Genomic DNA, 18198 nt, shown 5'->3' with positions numbered 1-18198 from the left:
GAAAATTCTATTTCCTCCTCCCAACGCAGAAAAAGGCCCCTGCTTGTCTACTCCAATGTAACAATAAAGATTCAGACAGGGGGTTTTGTCCTTGATAGTATCCAGAGTGTAGTCAGATGCAGGTATTTAATGGGGAGGGGTGGGGGGGGGTGTATTTTTCTAAAATACTAATTTAAAGAACAAATCAACATCTATTATCTCCTTCATTATGTTTTAAATTGTACAACTATAAATCACCCTGCAGCGGGTTATTCAAGGGCAGAATTACCAGGCTTGGCTTTCCCGAAGGTTAGAAGAACGACACCGTGTGCTCTTTCTAGCTATAATTTATAACTTTGCAACAGAACCAGCACTGCAGGTCCATCCACTGGCAGGGTAGCCGCGCATCTGTTAAAACTCAGCACAATGACTGGCTTTGCACAGCCCCAGGAAACGTAACCCAATCGTTTCAGAAGTTCGACAAACTTGAGCTGTTGTTTTTTTTTTTTTTTTCTTAATGTAAAACGATTTGAAAACGCGGTTCCCTAAAACATCTGCTAAGCTCTTGCTACCCTAACACACGATACTCTTTCTACCGTTACCTGCCACTGCAAACATCTGGCTGCACAAAACACCCTGAGAGGCACGTGGGGGGGGGGGCTCAGCTTCAAATTTACATACTGACGGCAAACGGCCGGCCTGGACCTAGGAACCTGAGCTAAGACGGGGAGAGGGTTCATTTCACGAAGGTGCTTTCAGACATTTTAAAAAGGAGACACAACCACAGGACTGGATCAGAGTGGCAGGGGCGGTGGTATATTTGACAAAGAAAATGAACTTGGACAAGGAGCTGGCAGAGGGTCTGCCAGCTGATACTTCATTTTCGTGAACAAGTGGGGCAAGTTCCCTATGCATTTTAACTGCAAAATAAGGGGAGTGATTCTAACGTCAAACTGCTGTAAGCAATAAACGAAGACATATATGCTGATACATAAAGCACCACAAAGCCTGGCCTTACCTGCCAAGCTGCATCTTCCTGGGGTGTACGCCAACAACAGCAAATAGCCAAACCTACCTTTAAAAATCTCACAGATCACCACCAGATCATACAATATGCCTGATTTTGTGAAATAAGCCCCAGAGGGTAATATGTATGTATGAATACATTACATACACTAACATACAATATATGTTACTGCATCCATATGCAAAATGTAATTTTACAGTATTTAAATAAAAAGCAAGCTACAGAGATGAGAAAACAAGCATATGACACACATAGGATGGATGTGACTTCATAACTAGAAAGCTTCCAGCAAAGTTTAGTTTCCTTGAAGCTGTTGCACAAGCAGCTAAGGAACCCTGCGTCTTTTTTAAAACATTACTTAAGACAACCCTATTCCCATTTTTTATCTGTTACTTTAATTTTATTATAAATTGGAGGGAAGAGAGAAAAACGCTTCTCCCTCCGAAACCCCCATATACCTGTCCTGACCTCTGTACCACAAGAGGAAGAAGTGTCAGAGACACGGCTCCACCAGTAGGGGTCACTGTGCTGAGAATTAATCCCTAAGAGTTTCTCATTAGTGATTATTATACCGCAGGCGGGCAAAATGGAAAAATTAATTAATTTCAAAGTGATAATGCATTTACAGCAACAATTAGAAATGTATAACTGTAAAAGGGCAACATTTAAAAGACAGATTACATTTAATAAAGTTACACAAGAATACCCAATTGTAAAATTACTGATCTGCCACAATATTCTTTAAAGAGGCACTTAAAATAGCCTGACTCCATGAAGGGTGACCTAATTACTGTAACTAAAATCACCGCAGTCACAGCAAGTCACAGCAAATAAAAAATGGAAGTTGATATGAGAATACTGGTGTTGAATACTTAAGGGAGCCGGCCTCAGTGGAGAGGGCAGGCAGGGCTCCCAAGCACAAGGCTCGTTGTGTTTCTTGTTTCCTTGACCTTGCGCAATGGAACGCGCACTCCAGCAACCCTCGGGTCCAAAGGAAAATGCTTCGCCTGAAGTGAAAAGCAGAAAGGGCAAAGACGAAGCACAGCGAGGACACGAGCCACTGGGAGGCGGGAACCCTGAATCTGTGGCCAGGCTCTCCGTGAGCGTACGTGGGAGCCAGCTCCTACAAGGGGAGGGAATGGGGATACAACCACACAGCGTAGGTCCAGAAACATGTCTGCATTACAACGGCAGAAGTGTGCCCTTCATCCCCAAAGCAACATCTTATCGCGATGGAAGCAATGCCAAGCCCCGTATGGAAGGCCAGAACATGAGGCTGGATCTGTAGTTCGGTCTGTCCTACCAGTGAAACAGGAGACCCCAGGTCTGTACTGGTACTGAGTTCCCTCCCACATACAGAGGCCTACATTTTCATCAAAGAGGGGCGACTGGCCGAGAGTTTGACAAGTCCAGGGCTCCCGTTCTACCTCCTTATGACCCTCAGTCGTATGGAACTCTGGGGTCTAAGAAACTCCACCAAATACCTAAATATCTAAAGATATGACACACCTTGAATCCATTACTGTCGATCCACATGACAACCTCTACCGCCATTTTGGTTACGAGGGAACAAGCTCAGAGAGGTCAAGTGTCTTGCCCGAGTTCTCCCAGTTCCAAGGGTAAGAGCTGGGGCTTGACCCTCAGGATCATAAGCAAGAGAGTCAGTAGGTCCACTGTCCCAGGCAGCAGCTTTCTCACACTTGCCACCACCAGGAAGCCACGTCAAATCCCTTTCCTGACACAGGCTAAGGGTTTACGTCCCCTGCCCTTTTAGGGAACATTCCACCACTGCCAATACAACTTCACCAAATCTGGGCGGTCTTTTGGTGACGTCTCCACTTTTCTCCAAACGTTCTCAAGGGTTATCTGCTCATTTTCCCCAACCCCCCTCTCACCCAGGGCCACAGAGACCAGTTCTTGTTTTATATGTTGCCCGAGACTGCTGCCAGGGGGCACTTTCCCGCTGGGAGCACTAGGGACCAGGTCGCGGGGTGGCCGAAGTCTCTGTACACTGGCTGGTGAGGGAGGAGCAAAGAGCCACTTAGGCTGGGCACCGGGCACCACTGAGACCAGATCCCGGTGTGGTACGCATTCCGTGGAGACCTTCTCCCAACTCCCTGTGCTGCCCAGCTGTACGGTGGCACTCCCGCCTCCGCTTCCAACTCCACGCTCTTGTTTCCCCGCTTTGGCTTCAGTCCTGACTATAGTTCCCAGCCAAAGAGCAATATTCTGTGATCCCAACACGGGTGCCTGCCTGGCTTAACTTGCTGGCGCTTTCAGAAATCCTCGTTATGTCCAAGGAGCAGACAATCCAGCCTGACTCAGCTAAACACGTTTATGTGTTGCGTTCATGTTAACCATTAGACGATGACCCCCTCCCCCAAGAAACAAAACCATTCACTCCACCTTTTGCTTTCCCAGAACTAGTCTTCTTCTTCCTCCCACCGGCCCTTGTCCAGGGCTTTTAAGCCCTGTGGTCCCATCGTAGAGTACGAGCGGCTACCATTTTCCATCAACAAGCCCCCATCCACTGGAGACCATACCCAGTGGGGAGACAGGTTTCACCACCTAGTCACAGCCCCGCCTCAGTTCTTGCCCACCACATTCCTGTGATTAGAGAAGTTCCAGAAGAAGAAGAAGCAAGACTCTGATGTCACCTAAACGAGTTCCTGAGCTCCCACCAACGATCAAACACAAGTGAGAAAATTCAAGACCCAGAGATGACAAATCACACGCGACGACTGGGCTGTTGGCCTTGAACGTGGGTACAGGGCCAGCAGAAAATGAGAAACATGCCGCGCTCTCCTCTCCCCCTTCATACATAAACTTGAACAACTCATCATCCACGGTACTGTCAATGGCACTGACACCAGTCCAGGCCCCTATTCTCCCTTATCATCTCTACTGAAGGACCTAACTTAAGACAATGAGCCGAAATCAGGGTCAAAGATGCCCTCGTGGAGAACCAACCCTCACGCAATCACGGACAGTCTGCCGATGGGGAAGCTTCAGAAGCCTGGGACACGCAGGCTTCCTAGTTTTCCACCGGCCTGGGCCTTGGAGAACTGCTCTCCAGAGACCCTCCCACTTCTTCTGTTCTTTACGGATTCCCCTCTTGGATTAAGTCTCTTTGCTTTGCAGAAGAACCACCTGGTTGATTAAAATTTAAAAAGCACTTACTTACTTTCTCCTATGCAGGTCAGAAGATTTTCCTTGCAGTTTTAAAAGCCATCCACAAACACGAAGCCCAAGGATGGCGGGAGGGAAGGGCTGCAGGAGAAGGCAGCAGACTGTATTCAGAGGCTATGGGATCATTTGCCCAGAACACTGGAGGTTAATGACTTGACTTATGTTACTCCTAAAAGCCAAGCTGTTTCTAAGGATTACGTGGTAGGTTTGGTTAACTGAAACACTGGTGTCCACTCAATAGGAAAACATTTTTTTAAAGGCCTGTGTTTTAGAAAAGAACCGTACCAAATACGTTGTGTAAAAATGTGCATTCTTCATTCACATGACTTCCTCCTCAAACTACTTTCACGGAAGACGTTTCCAGATACAGCTGTTATAGGACCATCAAAAACAGAAAGAACTTCACACTTACCTTGGCGAACATTTCCAAATCTAACCGCGGTCGTGTGATTCACCCAAAAGGACTTACCTTTGGAGAAGTGAAGAATAAAGTGCACCTGTAGCCCCACAGAGGATTCTCCAGGAGAGGTTTACACCCATTAAAAGAAGAATTTAGAACAATCGATACAGATTCTCAGTGGAAACAAAGGAATCACATCTGCTAATAATTCAAAAGGCATGAATCCATGTTATTCACCTACTAACACAAAACACAGTTTTGAAGGACTGTGCCTACTGAAAAAACAAAAAGTCACATCGAAAGCAAACAAATCATCTCCATGAAGACGTTCAGCCACATATCAACACAACACTGAAATAGCATGTCTTCTCTCTAGCCCTCCGAGACACCTCTAGAGAAACAGATGCAATCTAAAGTCCACTGAAATGTGTCCAAGAGCCCTAACAGACCTGATGCTGTGACGATCAAGACCAGACGCATCCTCCCAAGAGGTAAGAGGAGCAAAACGCGCGTGTGCCCGTGTGCCTGGGTTTCTCTAGGACCCTTTCCGTGATAGGCGCACTGGAGGTGTCTGCGGCGACGGCGGCAGTTCACTTACCATGGACTTGGTGAAGGGTCTGGCCAAGGTGAAGAGCAGCGTGTACACCCACCAGCCTCGATGCAAGGAGGAGTACATCATGTTCCCGGGGTGCACCGCGTTCGACGTGACCCCACGCGGGGACAGGCGGCGGTGGAGTTCGCTGGAGAAGAGGATGTTACAGAGTTTGGACCGGTTGTAAGCCAGCATGGCCCAGTAGTCATTTTTCAATGGAGAAAGGCGGCTGAAGTCTAGTTTTCCAGAGGAATCATTAATATCTGTAAATCTTAAACAAAAACAAAAAAACAAAAAATATGATGTCAAACGGCCAGTCTCTGACTTCTGATATAGCATTTGTGTTTTTATTAGAAATCTGAGGAAACACTATGCAGAGATGATTGAAAACTCAATTGGGCAAACATCGAAACAGTCTCCTTAAAAATAGACAATGGTGATTTCACAATATAAACCAACAGGGTCCAAAGGCACACTTAAGAAAGGCCCAAGCTCATAAATGGAGCGGTCTTCACATGCTGAAGTCCCACTCCACCACCCCTACCTCTAACATATATTTTTCAAAACCTTCAACAGGAAGTTCAAGGATAATTAAATTAAATGGAAAAACATCTTAAATAAAGGGCTGCTGCTTTTGGAAGCAGAAAGATATCGCATTCCTAACCTTTGACAGGGCTTTCCTGGGTTATTTTAGCCAATGCTTGCAACCTGTGTATTTTCATTTGAGCATCCAAGTAAATATAGATGAGCCTTGCTGCCTCTAAGACTCTTTTGCAGATTAAAAATTAATGATTATAAAGGGGTTATAACCTTGGTGAGGTGCCATGAATAGTCTTATGCGTTTAAAAGATAAATGTAAACAAAGCCAAAATAAGTTCTGGCAGAGTCTAATGTTCTTAAGTATATCCATGCCATGGACATACACAAATCAAAGTAAGCAGTTGATGTTTTATAATTGGGTCTGACGGAGTCGTTAAACACCAGCTGTTTGTTTCTTTCCTTTCTTTCTCCTTTTTTTTTTTTTTAAATAACAACGAAGTAGTGGCTTCCCTAACAAGCAAAAAAAAAAAAAAAAAAAATCATAACAGAAGGAATTTTAATTTTCTAGATGACAGTCTCATCTTCATTAAGGACCCCTTGGAGTTTGCTTCATTAACTCTGGGCATTTGCCCTGAGTAATAAGGGAGCATAACAAGGGCACTGGAGACACCACCACTGTGGAAAAGGTAAAACGAAAATGATGGAATAATCTGGTTGTTCCTTAAAGGACCAAGAAAAGCATCCCAGGGTCAGACGAAATTCACGCCTTAGTGGAAATTAAATACCCCTTCTCCAGGACTCAGTCAGTGACATCCCATTTCTGGTGTTAAATGACCTTGCCGAGCCGCGGCATTCAACAAAGATCACGGCCAGAGACGCTGGCGTGGACAAGGCAGTGAGACTCCGAAACGAATCATCCGCTGCCTGTTTCCAAGTCCCCAGACCACGGGAAGAGGCCGGACTTCCGAGCTGAATCCTCTGAGGCAGTGAAACTTAGCGGGACGTTTGAAAATTTATGGGAGCCTTTTTCTGGCTGTCATAACGACTGCCGGCGGGGGCCAGGGACAGGAGATGTCCTGCCACGCACTCGGAGCCTTGCTCAAGGAAGATGGCCCCGCTGGACATGTTCAGGCGGGTGAAAGCCTGTGTGTAATTATCTGAGCCTAGAGCTGAGCTGTGCTTTACACAGATGCACAGCTGTAACAGCCGCTGAATCTCCAGGAGCAGCGTGCCACAGCCGTGTACACGAGGAATGAGCGCGCTTGGGGATTTCACGGGAGTGGGTGGCGGGGAGGTGAGGCTTGACCCGAGGCCGGTGGCACTGGCGGCTGCAGTGGCGCACACCTGTTAACAATCCACATGTGCGAGGATCCCAGTGGAGGGCTGGGCTCCCTGATGACTTACCTCCCCTGAGGTCCCACCCCAGCACTGACACGTTGGAACACATGCTCTTTTGCCTCACATTCGTTTTTCTCCTTACGTTACAGGTAAGCTAGCACACTGAATTACAACATATGTATGCAGGGAAGTTATATCATTCATATTTCTTAATTTTATTTCAAAACAGTAATAAGGTGTTTCGGAGTTGTCACCAAAAAAAAAAAAAAAAGGACTGTTGAGTTGAGGCTGCAATGATCTAAGTTATGGCCCCGAAGTTCTACCTGCTCTGAGGAGAAAAGAGCATCCAGGATTTAGACAACGTCTAACAGGGTACGGGACGAATGCAGCATCCTTCACTCACTCTCCGTTCCGCTTTCATCGGCTTTCTCGGCACCCTTTGTTTAGCCCAATCCAGCTCAGGTGTCACTTCTTCCAGGAAGCTCTCCCTAACTAACCCTTTCCACCGCTTGCTGTCACAGTGATTTCTAGGGTGGCAGCGAGGGACAGACTGAAGAAGCCACGCAGGGTAGATGGAAATTAAGTATCCACTTTCCTGGACCTGGTCCATGCTCTTCCTGTTGCTCAAGGACCTGCCACCCTGCAACGTTAGCAACAAGGCAAGTCAGGCCACCTTTGTACCTTGTGCCTCTGTCCTTACCATACAGACTGCAAGTCATTTGTTTATCTGCTTCCAACCCTAGACTGTGAGTTCTCGGGAGGTGAGCTCCTTGAATGTTGCCTATGACACAGAGTGGGGCCTAAATGCGGGATTAGAGAACTGAAGTTTGATCGTGGGTTTGGAATTCCAAACTAAGAGCCAAGTTTCCTTTATTACAAAAAGCTTTGTTCTGAGCTTTGCTCAAAAGGAAAATTTTACCGTTCTGTTCAGAGGCGTTATGTTCTTCATGAACATTTGCATGTAGCACTTTTGAATGTTGCGAATGATTTCCCTGCTTTGGCTTTTAAGGACAATGCAGAAGTATCTCATGACCTGGGGAACACTGGGTAGATTCAACCCCTAAGAGAAGGTATTCATTCCTAGTCCCCAACCTAGAAACAAGGCAAAAACAATAACAAAATCCACCATGATGAGAAATGAGATGGAACCAGGTTGAAAGCAGGTTTCAAGATAGAGAAACAGCTACTAAATATTAGGCCCACCCTCTGCCGACAGCCCTCCCCCATAAGTGGACCCCTGAGTTCCTGACCTGCTGATCTCCTGAGCAGCACACTCATTTTTAAGGCCTGATTAGCTTGTACTGACAGTCCTCCAGGGAGGAGAGAGGGTGGGCGAGCTTTCTGATTCCTCTGAGCCGGGGCCTGCTTCCTGAAAAATGACCGCATTCACCTCTCAGCTCAAGAGGCAGCAAAACAAGTCTACAAAAGCTGCCTACCCTGTTTTCAAGTTGAAAAATTGACAAAGCTAAACAATAATGTCTTAATAGAGTTACCCTCCTACCAGGGCACTCAAGTGTTTACATTTGCTCTCTGGACATTAACATCCGCTGTTTGAGAGGACCTTGTATTTCTATCTTGTATTTATTTCTCTATATACTGCTCCTTTATTTTTTTTTTTAAACTGAGGATTTTTAAATAACCCAACTAAAATAATTAGGCTGGATTCTATGTAGACAAAAGCGAGTATGTTCAAAGAATAGGACTGAATTTGCATCAGAGGCTGTGTGTGTGTGTGTGTGTGTGTATGTGTGTGTGTGTGTGTGTGTGAACTTGGCACTCATCACAGCTGCAGCCATTTACAGCCCTTCAGCCAGCACTCCACTCTTTTCATTCCATTTTAATTGTTATCTGAAAAATTTTTTCACAGCAAGGAAGTTCTCATTTTCATATGATAGACTTCAATTCACTTGCTCCGGTTCCAGATAAGTAACTAAAATACAGGGAAGCCTCGGGGAGGCTAATAAATATTTTGCCTTGGGACAGTCTGGTATAATATTTTCTGCAAACATCGGACTTCATCTGTCCCCTAACAGGCGGTCCTGACTCCAACGAAGAGATTCCGCCAAGGTTTATGGAGGTAATTAGATATCAACCCTTCCGCTTTACGACATGGCTTAGGGCTCTGGGTCCTTGAGCAGCAAGTGAGTGCTTTCCCAGCACTGCCCGCCCAGTATTCACACTGGCTCTGGGGCGCAACACAAGTGTAATAAACAAACCAGCTTGGGAGAGTTAACATTTTGTAAAAACACCCTTTAATACCGGCAAGAGGTCATTGGGAAGTAGAAAACCACTGCCCAGTCGCCAGACAGGAGTGGGCCTGATAACATACACTTCAGGAAGACCTGCTCTGGAAACTACAACGGATCAAATTCAGGAGACCAGGGCCCTGCCTTCCGATCCACCTTTTAAATGAAAACAAGATTCAGATCTCCAGGGTGAGTGCGAATTACGCTGCAGTTAAGGAGAGAACAAAGACGTCCCATGAAATACTGTGTGAGATCCAGAGTTACAAAGGGAAGAAAGCAGCCGACAATCCCACAGAATCTCCCATTAAATACCAGCTCATTTAAACGTATCCCGTGGTGCCCTCCACGTCTGGCAAACGACTGGGGCTGGCGGGTTTATTTCCGGAGCTCTCTCCGCATCACCCTCGCAGTAGCCTCCCTCACGCCTGAACAAGGCCACTCCACTTTCACGAACCCGGTGTGATTTGCAAAGATAGGGATGTCCCGATTTTGTTACCACCTAATTACGAGACGTTTCATGTCTTTTAACGCAGGGGAGGATTCCTACCGGCATTTTCCTTTCATTCCGGCCGTCATAAATTTCAAATGGTAAAAGTAAACCTATCTGCAGTGTGTCATTTCAACCATAAGCCCCTGTGTTTGGGAGTGATAAAGGGTTCAGACTAACCCTTGGCTGGTCTCTCTCTTCCAAGTCCCAGGGGTTACATTTTATGGAAGCATGATTTAAAAAAATAAGCTTCATTCTGGGTCACTAAAACATTTCAGGACTTAAGACGAAGAAGAGAGAGAAAAACAACAGGCCCTTGCACATTAGTTTCCTCCAGCTGCTTTGGTAGGAGTGAAAGCTCCCAACCACACCAGGAAAATCTCCCTAACATGTATGAAATCTAGCCTCATCCGGCAAGCCCTTTACCTTCTCATACTTCTTTTTAGACAAAGTTGTTTATCCAACTCTAGAAGCAAACATGCTGAAAACACGAGGAAGTTTTCAACTGTCTTCTTAGTCGACTGAATATTCTCCTAATCGTAACAGAAAAGAAGTGCCATCTGATGTTTTAATTGAAATTTTAACCAAAAGAGTCATGGCCAGATTTCTAATATGTTCTAACTACAGTACTTCCCTTTCTACAATTACACAGCTAATGTCTGCATTGAATTCCCTAATTTCTCATTATAAAACAACTGGACTTCATTTTGCAGTTTTTAATTGCATTATTTCTCCTGCCAGAATAACTGCACATTCTTCTTCGTGAGATGGTGAGGTTGGTGAACGACAAATCAATAAAGGTCAGGAATTCAGATTGAATCAATTATGATTCCATCTCAAAGCAAAATCAATGAGGGACCTGAAGTAGAGTTATAAAAACAATCTACCGTGCTGTCGACACTACCCCCAAATAATCGCCTACCATCACGCATGTACACACACACACAAAAGACCTCGATAAATTCAGTGGGCCAGGTTGAGCACACACTTTCTGGAGCAGGACTAATGAAAATTATTTTCGAAAAGAGAGGCTGGGGGGACCACCAGCTGCAGCTGGTGTGAGGAAGGTGGTCACGTGAACAGAAAACCCAATTCTAACCCACCTATGGGACTCCGAGGAGACCACGACGACCCGGGCAGGGGCTGAGCAGCACAAGACGTCCTGGAGGAGCTGGACGAGGTAGAAGTGGCCCAGGTGGTTCACCTGGAAAGTGGTCTCCAGGCCGTCCTTCGTGAGGCTCCAGGGGAGAGCGAACACGGCTGCATTGCACACGAGCACGTGAAGCGACCTGAGAAAGAGAGCATCCGACGTTGCGCAGGCAGAAACGCTCTAAAACCAGGGCTGAGCCACGCTCCCCGGGGGGGTGGGGGTGGGGGATAACCAATTCTTCCCTCTCTTCAGGACTACAGACAGCCGGAAACGGGATGCCCTAGAAGGTCGCATCTGAGACCATTCTCCTCAGGAAGGGCTTGGACTCTACGTGAGCAACTGGGCTGGGGTGCTGGCGACGAGGGGGTTCCTGGGATGTGGGACTTTCAGTGCCAAAACCGGAACCATACTGGGCAAACTGGGATGAGCTGGTCACCCAGCTTGGAACACAGGCTCTACCGCCTAGTTGAATCTGTGCTTCCTTACAGCTCATTGTGTTCTCAGCTTCGTCATCTATAAAATCGAAACAGCCCTTAAAGCAAGACATAAGGAATAAAGGAGAAAGTGTGCTGTGAAAAAGCCAACACCAGAACCAGCACTTACTAGGTAGTAAGTAAAACAAATCAAGGTGGAAATGCTCTCTCTAAAGAGAGAGGCACAAACTGTTTGGATATATTCCTTTTAGAAGTCAAGTTAAATCTACATTTTAGAAGTCAGCTTAGGGATAGGTAAGTGGACGGCTGTTATATTTTCTCTTTGCACATATTTAATTTCATAATAAAAAATTTAAAAATAAAAGCCTTTCCTATGAGTCAAAATCCTAAATCCTAATCGAGAAATTGTATTTGCAAGAAATCATCCTAAGGTACTAATGAGAATTGTATAAAGAAATATATTCAAGGCTATCCACAGTGTTTCTAATTGCAACATAACAGCAACACATTAGAAGTAAATAAACTAAATGTACAATTGGGGAATCATTAAATGAATTGGAATATATGCATATGATAGACTACTATGCAGCCATTAAAATAACAAATCTACTGACCCTGTAAAACATTCATGTTTAAAAACAAAATATATAATATTGTATGATCACACACACACACAATGCTAATGAAAGAGAGATAAAAATGTTAACAGTCATTGTCTCTAGGGGTGGATGGAACCCAAAGTGTCTTAAATTGTTTTCTTTCTGGGTTTATTCATATTTATTTTTTCCATAATTAACATGTACTGTCTTTATAATAAGAAAAAATGCCATAAATAAATGCTTTGTAGGAAGAAAAAAAAGCGTTTCAGGAATTTAGCTAACACATGAAACAAGAGAAAAAGAGACAGGGTATGGTTTTACAGGACCACTGCTTTAAGAGATAAAAGATCAGCGTTTTGTCCCAGATTCAAGCAAATCACCAAATCCTCTGAGTTTCTGATTCTTGCTTGTAAAATGAGGGGCTGGAAACTGATGGTGTTCAGATTCCACACCAATGGCATGGAATATGTGATAAAGGAAATGAAATATTTCCTATCTTTCATTTTAAAAAACTTAGTGTTCTTTTCATAGAAACTTCTCATAGACCTATTACTATTGCTACAATCAGATTTTGTTCCATCCTCATGGAAGACTGTAGGTAAAGAATCGTGAGTTTTTAGAAAACAAATACTGGTGTGCAATAAAGAAAAGCCTATCTAAAAACTAAAATAATTTGTTATCTAAATAAAGTTTTAAAAAAGGCAAAAATTTGCAATCCTAAAAAGAACCCAGGGCTTCCAGGGTGGCGCAGTGGTTGAGAGTCCGCCGGCCGATGCAGGGGATGCGGGTTCGTTCCCGGGTCCGGGAAGATCCCACGTGCCGCGGAGCGGCTGGGCCCGTGAGCCATGGCCACTGAGCCTGCGCGTCCGGAGCCTGTGCTCCGCAAGGGGAGAGGCCACAGCAGTGAGGGGCCTGCGTACCACAAAAAAAAAAAAAAAAAAAAAAAAAAGTAAAAGAACCCATATTTTCATTATGTAAACAGTGTTTACAAATCAACAAGAAAAACATATTCTGAGTCTAACAGAAATACTGACAATGATATTTTTTAAATTCATAAAACTTGATTCTAAAATAACCAGTGCAAGAGGTAATGTGTTCAACTCCACCAGTAGCAAAAGTTAAATGAGATATTTTCTGCCTATTGAATTACCATATTTATTTATATTTTTATTACCTTGTATAAAGCTCGTAAGACTATATATTCCTACCCCGTGGATATTAAGTTGAAAACATTTATCATGAGAATTAGAAATATCCACATTATTTCACCTAGTAATCCTGTTTCCAAGTAGTGGGTTACACAGGGGGCAGTGCAAAGGGCAGCAGCTCATACCTCTAGGGAGGAAGAGTTTATCACTGATAATGTTTAGAACTGCCACTGCATGATGATAATAATAAAAAGCAGAGCAATGTTCAGTAATTTTACTGTTTTTTTTTTTTAAATGAATTCATTTATTTATTTATTTTTGGCTGCATTGGGTCATCGTTGCTGCACGTGGGCTCTCTCCAGTTGCGGCAAGTGGGGGCCACCCCTCACTGCGATGCACAGGCCTCTCATTGATGGGGCTTCTCCTGCCGCAGGGCACGGGCTCTAGGTGCACAGGCCTCAGTAGTTGTGGCACACGGGCTCAGCAGTCGTGGCTCGCAGCCTCCAGAGCACAAGCTCAGCAGCTGTGGCGCACGGGCCCAGTTGCTCTGCGGCATGTGGGATCCTCCTAGAGCACGGCTCGAGCCCGTGACTCCTGCATTGGCAGGCGGATTTTCAACCACTGTGCCAGCAGGGAAGTCCTTATTATTGGTTTTGAATTTTCTACAAACAATGCTCCCCCATTTTGCCCGTGCATGGGGCAGACTATCCCTACGGCCACCTGCTACCCTCTTGATATGCCACTGCTTCTGTAGGGGATTAAATGGTGAACCCAAAAAACAGGTCCACTAGGAACCTGTGAATGGGACCTTAATTGTTAAAAGCGTCTTTACAAATGTAATTAAGTTCGGGACCTTGAGATGAGATCACGCTGGATTAAGGTAGAACTAAATCCAATTGACAAGTGTCCTTACAAAAGAAGAGAAGGGCAGGAGACACACAGAGAAGGCACTGTGAAGGCAGAGGCAGAGACTGGAGAGATGCATCTACAAACCAAGGGCTGTCAAAGAGTGCCCACCTGCACCAGAAGCTAGTGAGGGGCACAGAATGGACCCCTCCTCAGAAGGCACCAACCCTGCAGGTGCCTCGATTTCAGACTTTTGGCCTCCAGAACTGATAGACTGAATTTCTGTTGTTGTAAGTCACCAAATATGTGGTAACTTGTTACAGCAGCCCTAGCAAACTGATACAGTTTCCAAGATTCATTCCCATAGAAATCCTCAAAATTTACATAAACGCTTATGCATCAGAATGAGTAATAATTATATATAAATGAGGTAGAATTATAAAATTGTATACCAACTAGAAGCAACTTAAAATCCAACAGAAGATAAATCAGCAAGGATTAAGTCAGAGGTTCCCCACTTTCTCAAATCAATTGAAAAAGGAGGAAATTAAAGGCTACGTTTGCGATTCATATCGCTTCCCAGCACCTCCCCCCCCCCAAAAAGATTTTTATACGTAGAGTCAGCAAGACAGGAAATACAGAAAAATGTTAGCTCCGGATGTGCAGGATATCATTAGGTTGCTTAGTTCTTTTCTTTAACTGTTTTTGTTATTTTCCAAATTTTCTATATAAGCATGGATTTCTTAAAAAAATCAGAGATGTAATTCACAAACCATACAATTTGCGCTTTTGAAAGCGTGCACTTCACTGGTTTTTAATACGTTCACAATTACACAAGCATCATCACATTTTAATTTTACAATATTTTCATATCCCCCCAAACAAGCCCTGTATCCATGAATAGTCACTAACCACTCCCATCCCCCAGACACCATTAATCTGCTTTCTACTTTATAGATTTGCCTATTCTGGATATTTCATGTAAGTGGAATCACACAATATGTGCTCTTCTCGTGAACAAATTTTCTCACTACACTTAACGTTCCCAAGGTTCATCCATGTTGTAGCAGGTATCAGTACTTTGTTGCTTTCTATGGCCAAAAACGATTCCACTGCATGGATATATCACATTTCATTTAACCATTTGCCAGTTGATGTACATTTCATTTTTTTCCCACTTTTCGGCTACTAGAAATATTGCTGCTATGGATAGTCATTTACAAATTATTATGGAGACATATGTTTTTATTTCTCTTGAGTATACACGGAGAAGTGGAATTGCTGGGTCATATGGTTAATTCTATGCTTCCCTTTTGGAGGGACTGCCAGGCTGTTTTCCAAAGTGTGGCTGTACCATTTTACATTTCTATCAGCAATGTATTAGGATCCCAATTTCTCCACATTCTTGCCAGTATTTGTCATTAACTCTGTCTTGGGTTTTCTGTTTGTTTGTTTACTTTTAGCCACTTCAGTGGGTATGAAGTGGTGCCTCATTGTGATTTTTATTCGCATTTTCCTAATGACTAATGATGTTGAGCATTAGTATTCATTGGCAATTTGTATCTTTCCTTTGGAGAAACATCTACTGTCTATTCAGATGCTGAGCCAATTTTTTAAGTGAGGTAATTATCTTTTTATTATTGAATTATAAAAGTTCTTTATATATTTTGGATACAAGTCTGTTGTCAGATATATAATTTGCACAATCTCCCTCATTCTATAGATTGTCTTTTCACTTTCTAGATGGTATCATTTGCAACACAAAAGTTTTAAATTATGATGGACTACAAATTTTATATATATATATATATATATATTTTTTTTTTCCTTTGTCACTTGTGCTTTTGGGGTTGTATCTAAGAAAGCACTGCCTAACCCAACATCACAAAGATATATTCCTATCTTTCTTCTAAGTGGTTTATAGTTTTAGCTCTTACATTTAGGTCTAGGATCTATCTTGAGCTAATTCCTATGTATGGCGAACACAAGAAATCTAACTTCATTCTTTGTCATGTGGACATCCAATTGTTCTAGCATCGTGTGTTGAAAAGATTGTTCTTTCCCCCACTGAACTGTCTTGGCATTCTTGCTGAAAATCAACTGACCACCTGTAAGAATTTAGTTTGGGACTGTCGATTCTATTCTATTTTCTATATGACTATGCTTATGCTACGACCACACACAGTCTTCATTACTGAAGCTTTAGAGTCAATTTTGAAATCGGGAAATGGGAGTCCTCAACTTTGTCCTTCTTGCATCTATTGATATGACCCTCTTCTCCACTGGTAAATATGGTATATTACACTGATTAACATTCAAAAGTTAAGCCAACCTTGAATTCTTTATATAAATTTCACTTAGCCATGGTATAAGTTTCAATCCTTTTTATATATTGTTGCATCTGGTTTGCTAGAATACTGTAGAAGATATTTGCATCTATATTCATAAGTGATACTGGTCTGAAGACTTCTTTTCTTGTGACGTCTTTACCTGCCTGGTTTTGGAATCATGGTAAATACTGGCCTCATAAAGTGAGTGGAAAAGTATTCCCTCTTCTATTTTTTGGAAGAGTTTGCAAAGGATTGATGTTAATTCTTTTTTAAATGCTTGGTAGAAAGCATGAATTAATCTTTTAACTAGAAAAAAAGAAACCACTGTTTCTTCTAAAAAAGTATTCGTGCAAATCTCATTATCACTGGGCAATGGAAGTCTCACAGGGAAACTGTCTCATTCTTTCTGTTGTCTGATCTATTTCCAAATCATCACCTATCTAAAACCTAAAAGTGGTGATGTAGTTGGGGTCAGCTGAATATATGACTTACATATGGGCACCTTCCAGGTTGCATCTCAAATATTTGATCCACCTTTTCAGAGTTGTTGATACTTCTTTTTTTCTTTTTGAGTGTTAAGTATGGGTTAAGCCCTTATTAAGAGCTTTGTGTACATAAGAACCCTAGGTGACATGTTTATTATCTCCATTTTATGGTCAGGAAAAAAAGCAATCAGAAGCAAACTTCCAATGGTCAGAGTAAGCATCAGAAACAGGTAAAATAGGGACTTCCTTTGTGGTCCAGTGATAAAGAATCCGCCTTCCCATGCAGAGGACGTGGGTTCGATCCCTGGCTGGGGAACTAAGATCCCACATGCCGCAGAGCAACTAAGCCCACACGTCTCAACTAGAGACCCCGTGTGCCACCAACTACAGAGCCCACGCGCCACACCTAGAGAGAGAACGCCCGCACACCACAACTAAAGAGAAGCCCATGGGCCACAATAAAGAACCCACGCAAGCCACAACAAAAAATGATCCCGTGCGCCACAGGGAAGATCCTGCATGCCACAACGAAGACCCGATGCAGCCAAAAATATAATAAATAAATAAATAAATAAATATTTTTTTAAAAAAACCAGTGAAACTCCTTATCAAAAAAAACCCAGGTGAAATAAATAAAGAAGCGAATAAATGAATACGAACAAAATATAACAAAATAAAATAAAAAGGTCCTCTGACTTCAAGGACACTACACAGTACCTTCTTTGTTAGATACACTCCCTAGAATATGGCTAGAGTCAGGCGCTGAGAGAAACTCTAGCCCAGCCATGTTATGATACTTACGTGTAAACTGAGAACAGCGCCATGCACCCTAGCCAAAGTTGAGACGGGCAAAGCCCCAGTATCTTGCTACGTACCTGCTAGGCCTCAATGGTTATCACTCCCTTTGTCTCTAGACCCTTCCTTTTTTCCACAAGAGAAAATAAAATTCTTCAAAGTTGGTTTTTTTCCACTGTTTCCCTATTTTTGAGGCAGGCGGGGCATTTGGAATGTTGGCTCCATCTCTCTCAATAACAACTACCTTTATCCTTGCCTGCACACTGTCTCAAGGAACTGCAAACAGCGTCAAAGAAACTTGCTATGCCGAAGACCTCAGCCTGGAGACACGAACCCACAGAGAACCTGGGAAACCCTCTCCTCTTGCACCAAATGTTAATATGCTTCATTAATGTTAATTGCACAACACCAGAGGCAAAATACGTACCAAGTACCTAAAGCTCGTCCCCTCTATTAATTAAAAACGGGCTTATGGAAAATGAAAGTATAAAGTGCTAAACTTTTTTTTTAATTGTAAAGACACTTAATTGGCTTGTACAAAAGGAAAAGAATTCCTTTTACCTCACTTTAATGAGGTTTTTATTATTCACATGGCATATTTTGTTCAGTTTTG

At 43.3% G+C, this 18198-nt stretch overlaps 1 protein-coding gene across 4 annotated transcripts in view; it reads right to left on the bottom strand.

Annotated features, from left to right (window-relative positions):
• WWOX (WW domain containing oxidoreductase) overlaps positions 1-18198 on the bottom strand; it is a 964720-nt gene that overhangs the window by 671476 nt on the left and 275046 nt on the right. Inside the window, exons 7-8 of one of the 4 annotated variants that reach the window (XM_059045971.2) lie at positions 10902-11087; positions 5194-5458 (exon numbers count right to left, since the gene is read on the bottom strand). The exons of 1 other annotated variant lie outside the window; for it this stretch is intronic. In XM_059045971.2, coding sequence (XP_058901954.1) covers positions 5194-5458; positions 10902-11087 — 451 coding nt within the window. Of the gene's footprint in view, positions 1-5193; positions 5459-10901; positions 11088-18198 lie in introns of those variants that run through there. 2 more of the 4 variants (XM_067020401.1, XM_059045973.2) reach the window with 2 other exon arrangements.

The sequence above is a fragment of the Kogia breviceps genome, chromosome 18 (genome assembly GCF_026419965.1).
Source record: "Kogia breviceps isolate mKogBre1 chromosome 18, mKogBre1 haplotype 1, whole genome shotgun sequence".
Lineage (NCBI taxonomy): Eukaryota > Metazoa > Chordata > Mammalia > Artiodactyla > Physeteridae > Kogia > Kogia breviceps.
The sequence above is the reverse complement of the archived record's forward strand: the minus strand, read 5'-3'. Positions and strand labels throughout refer to the sequence as shown.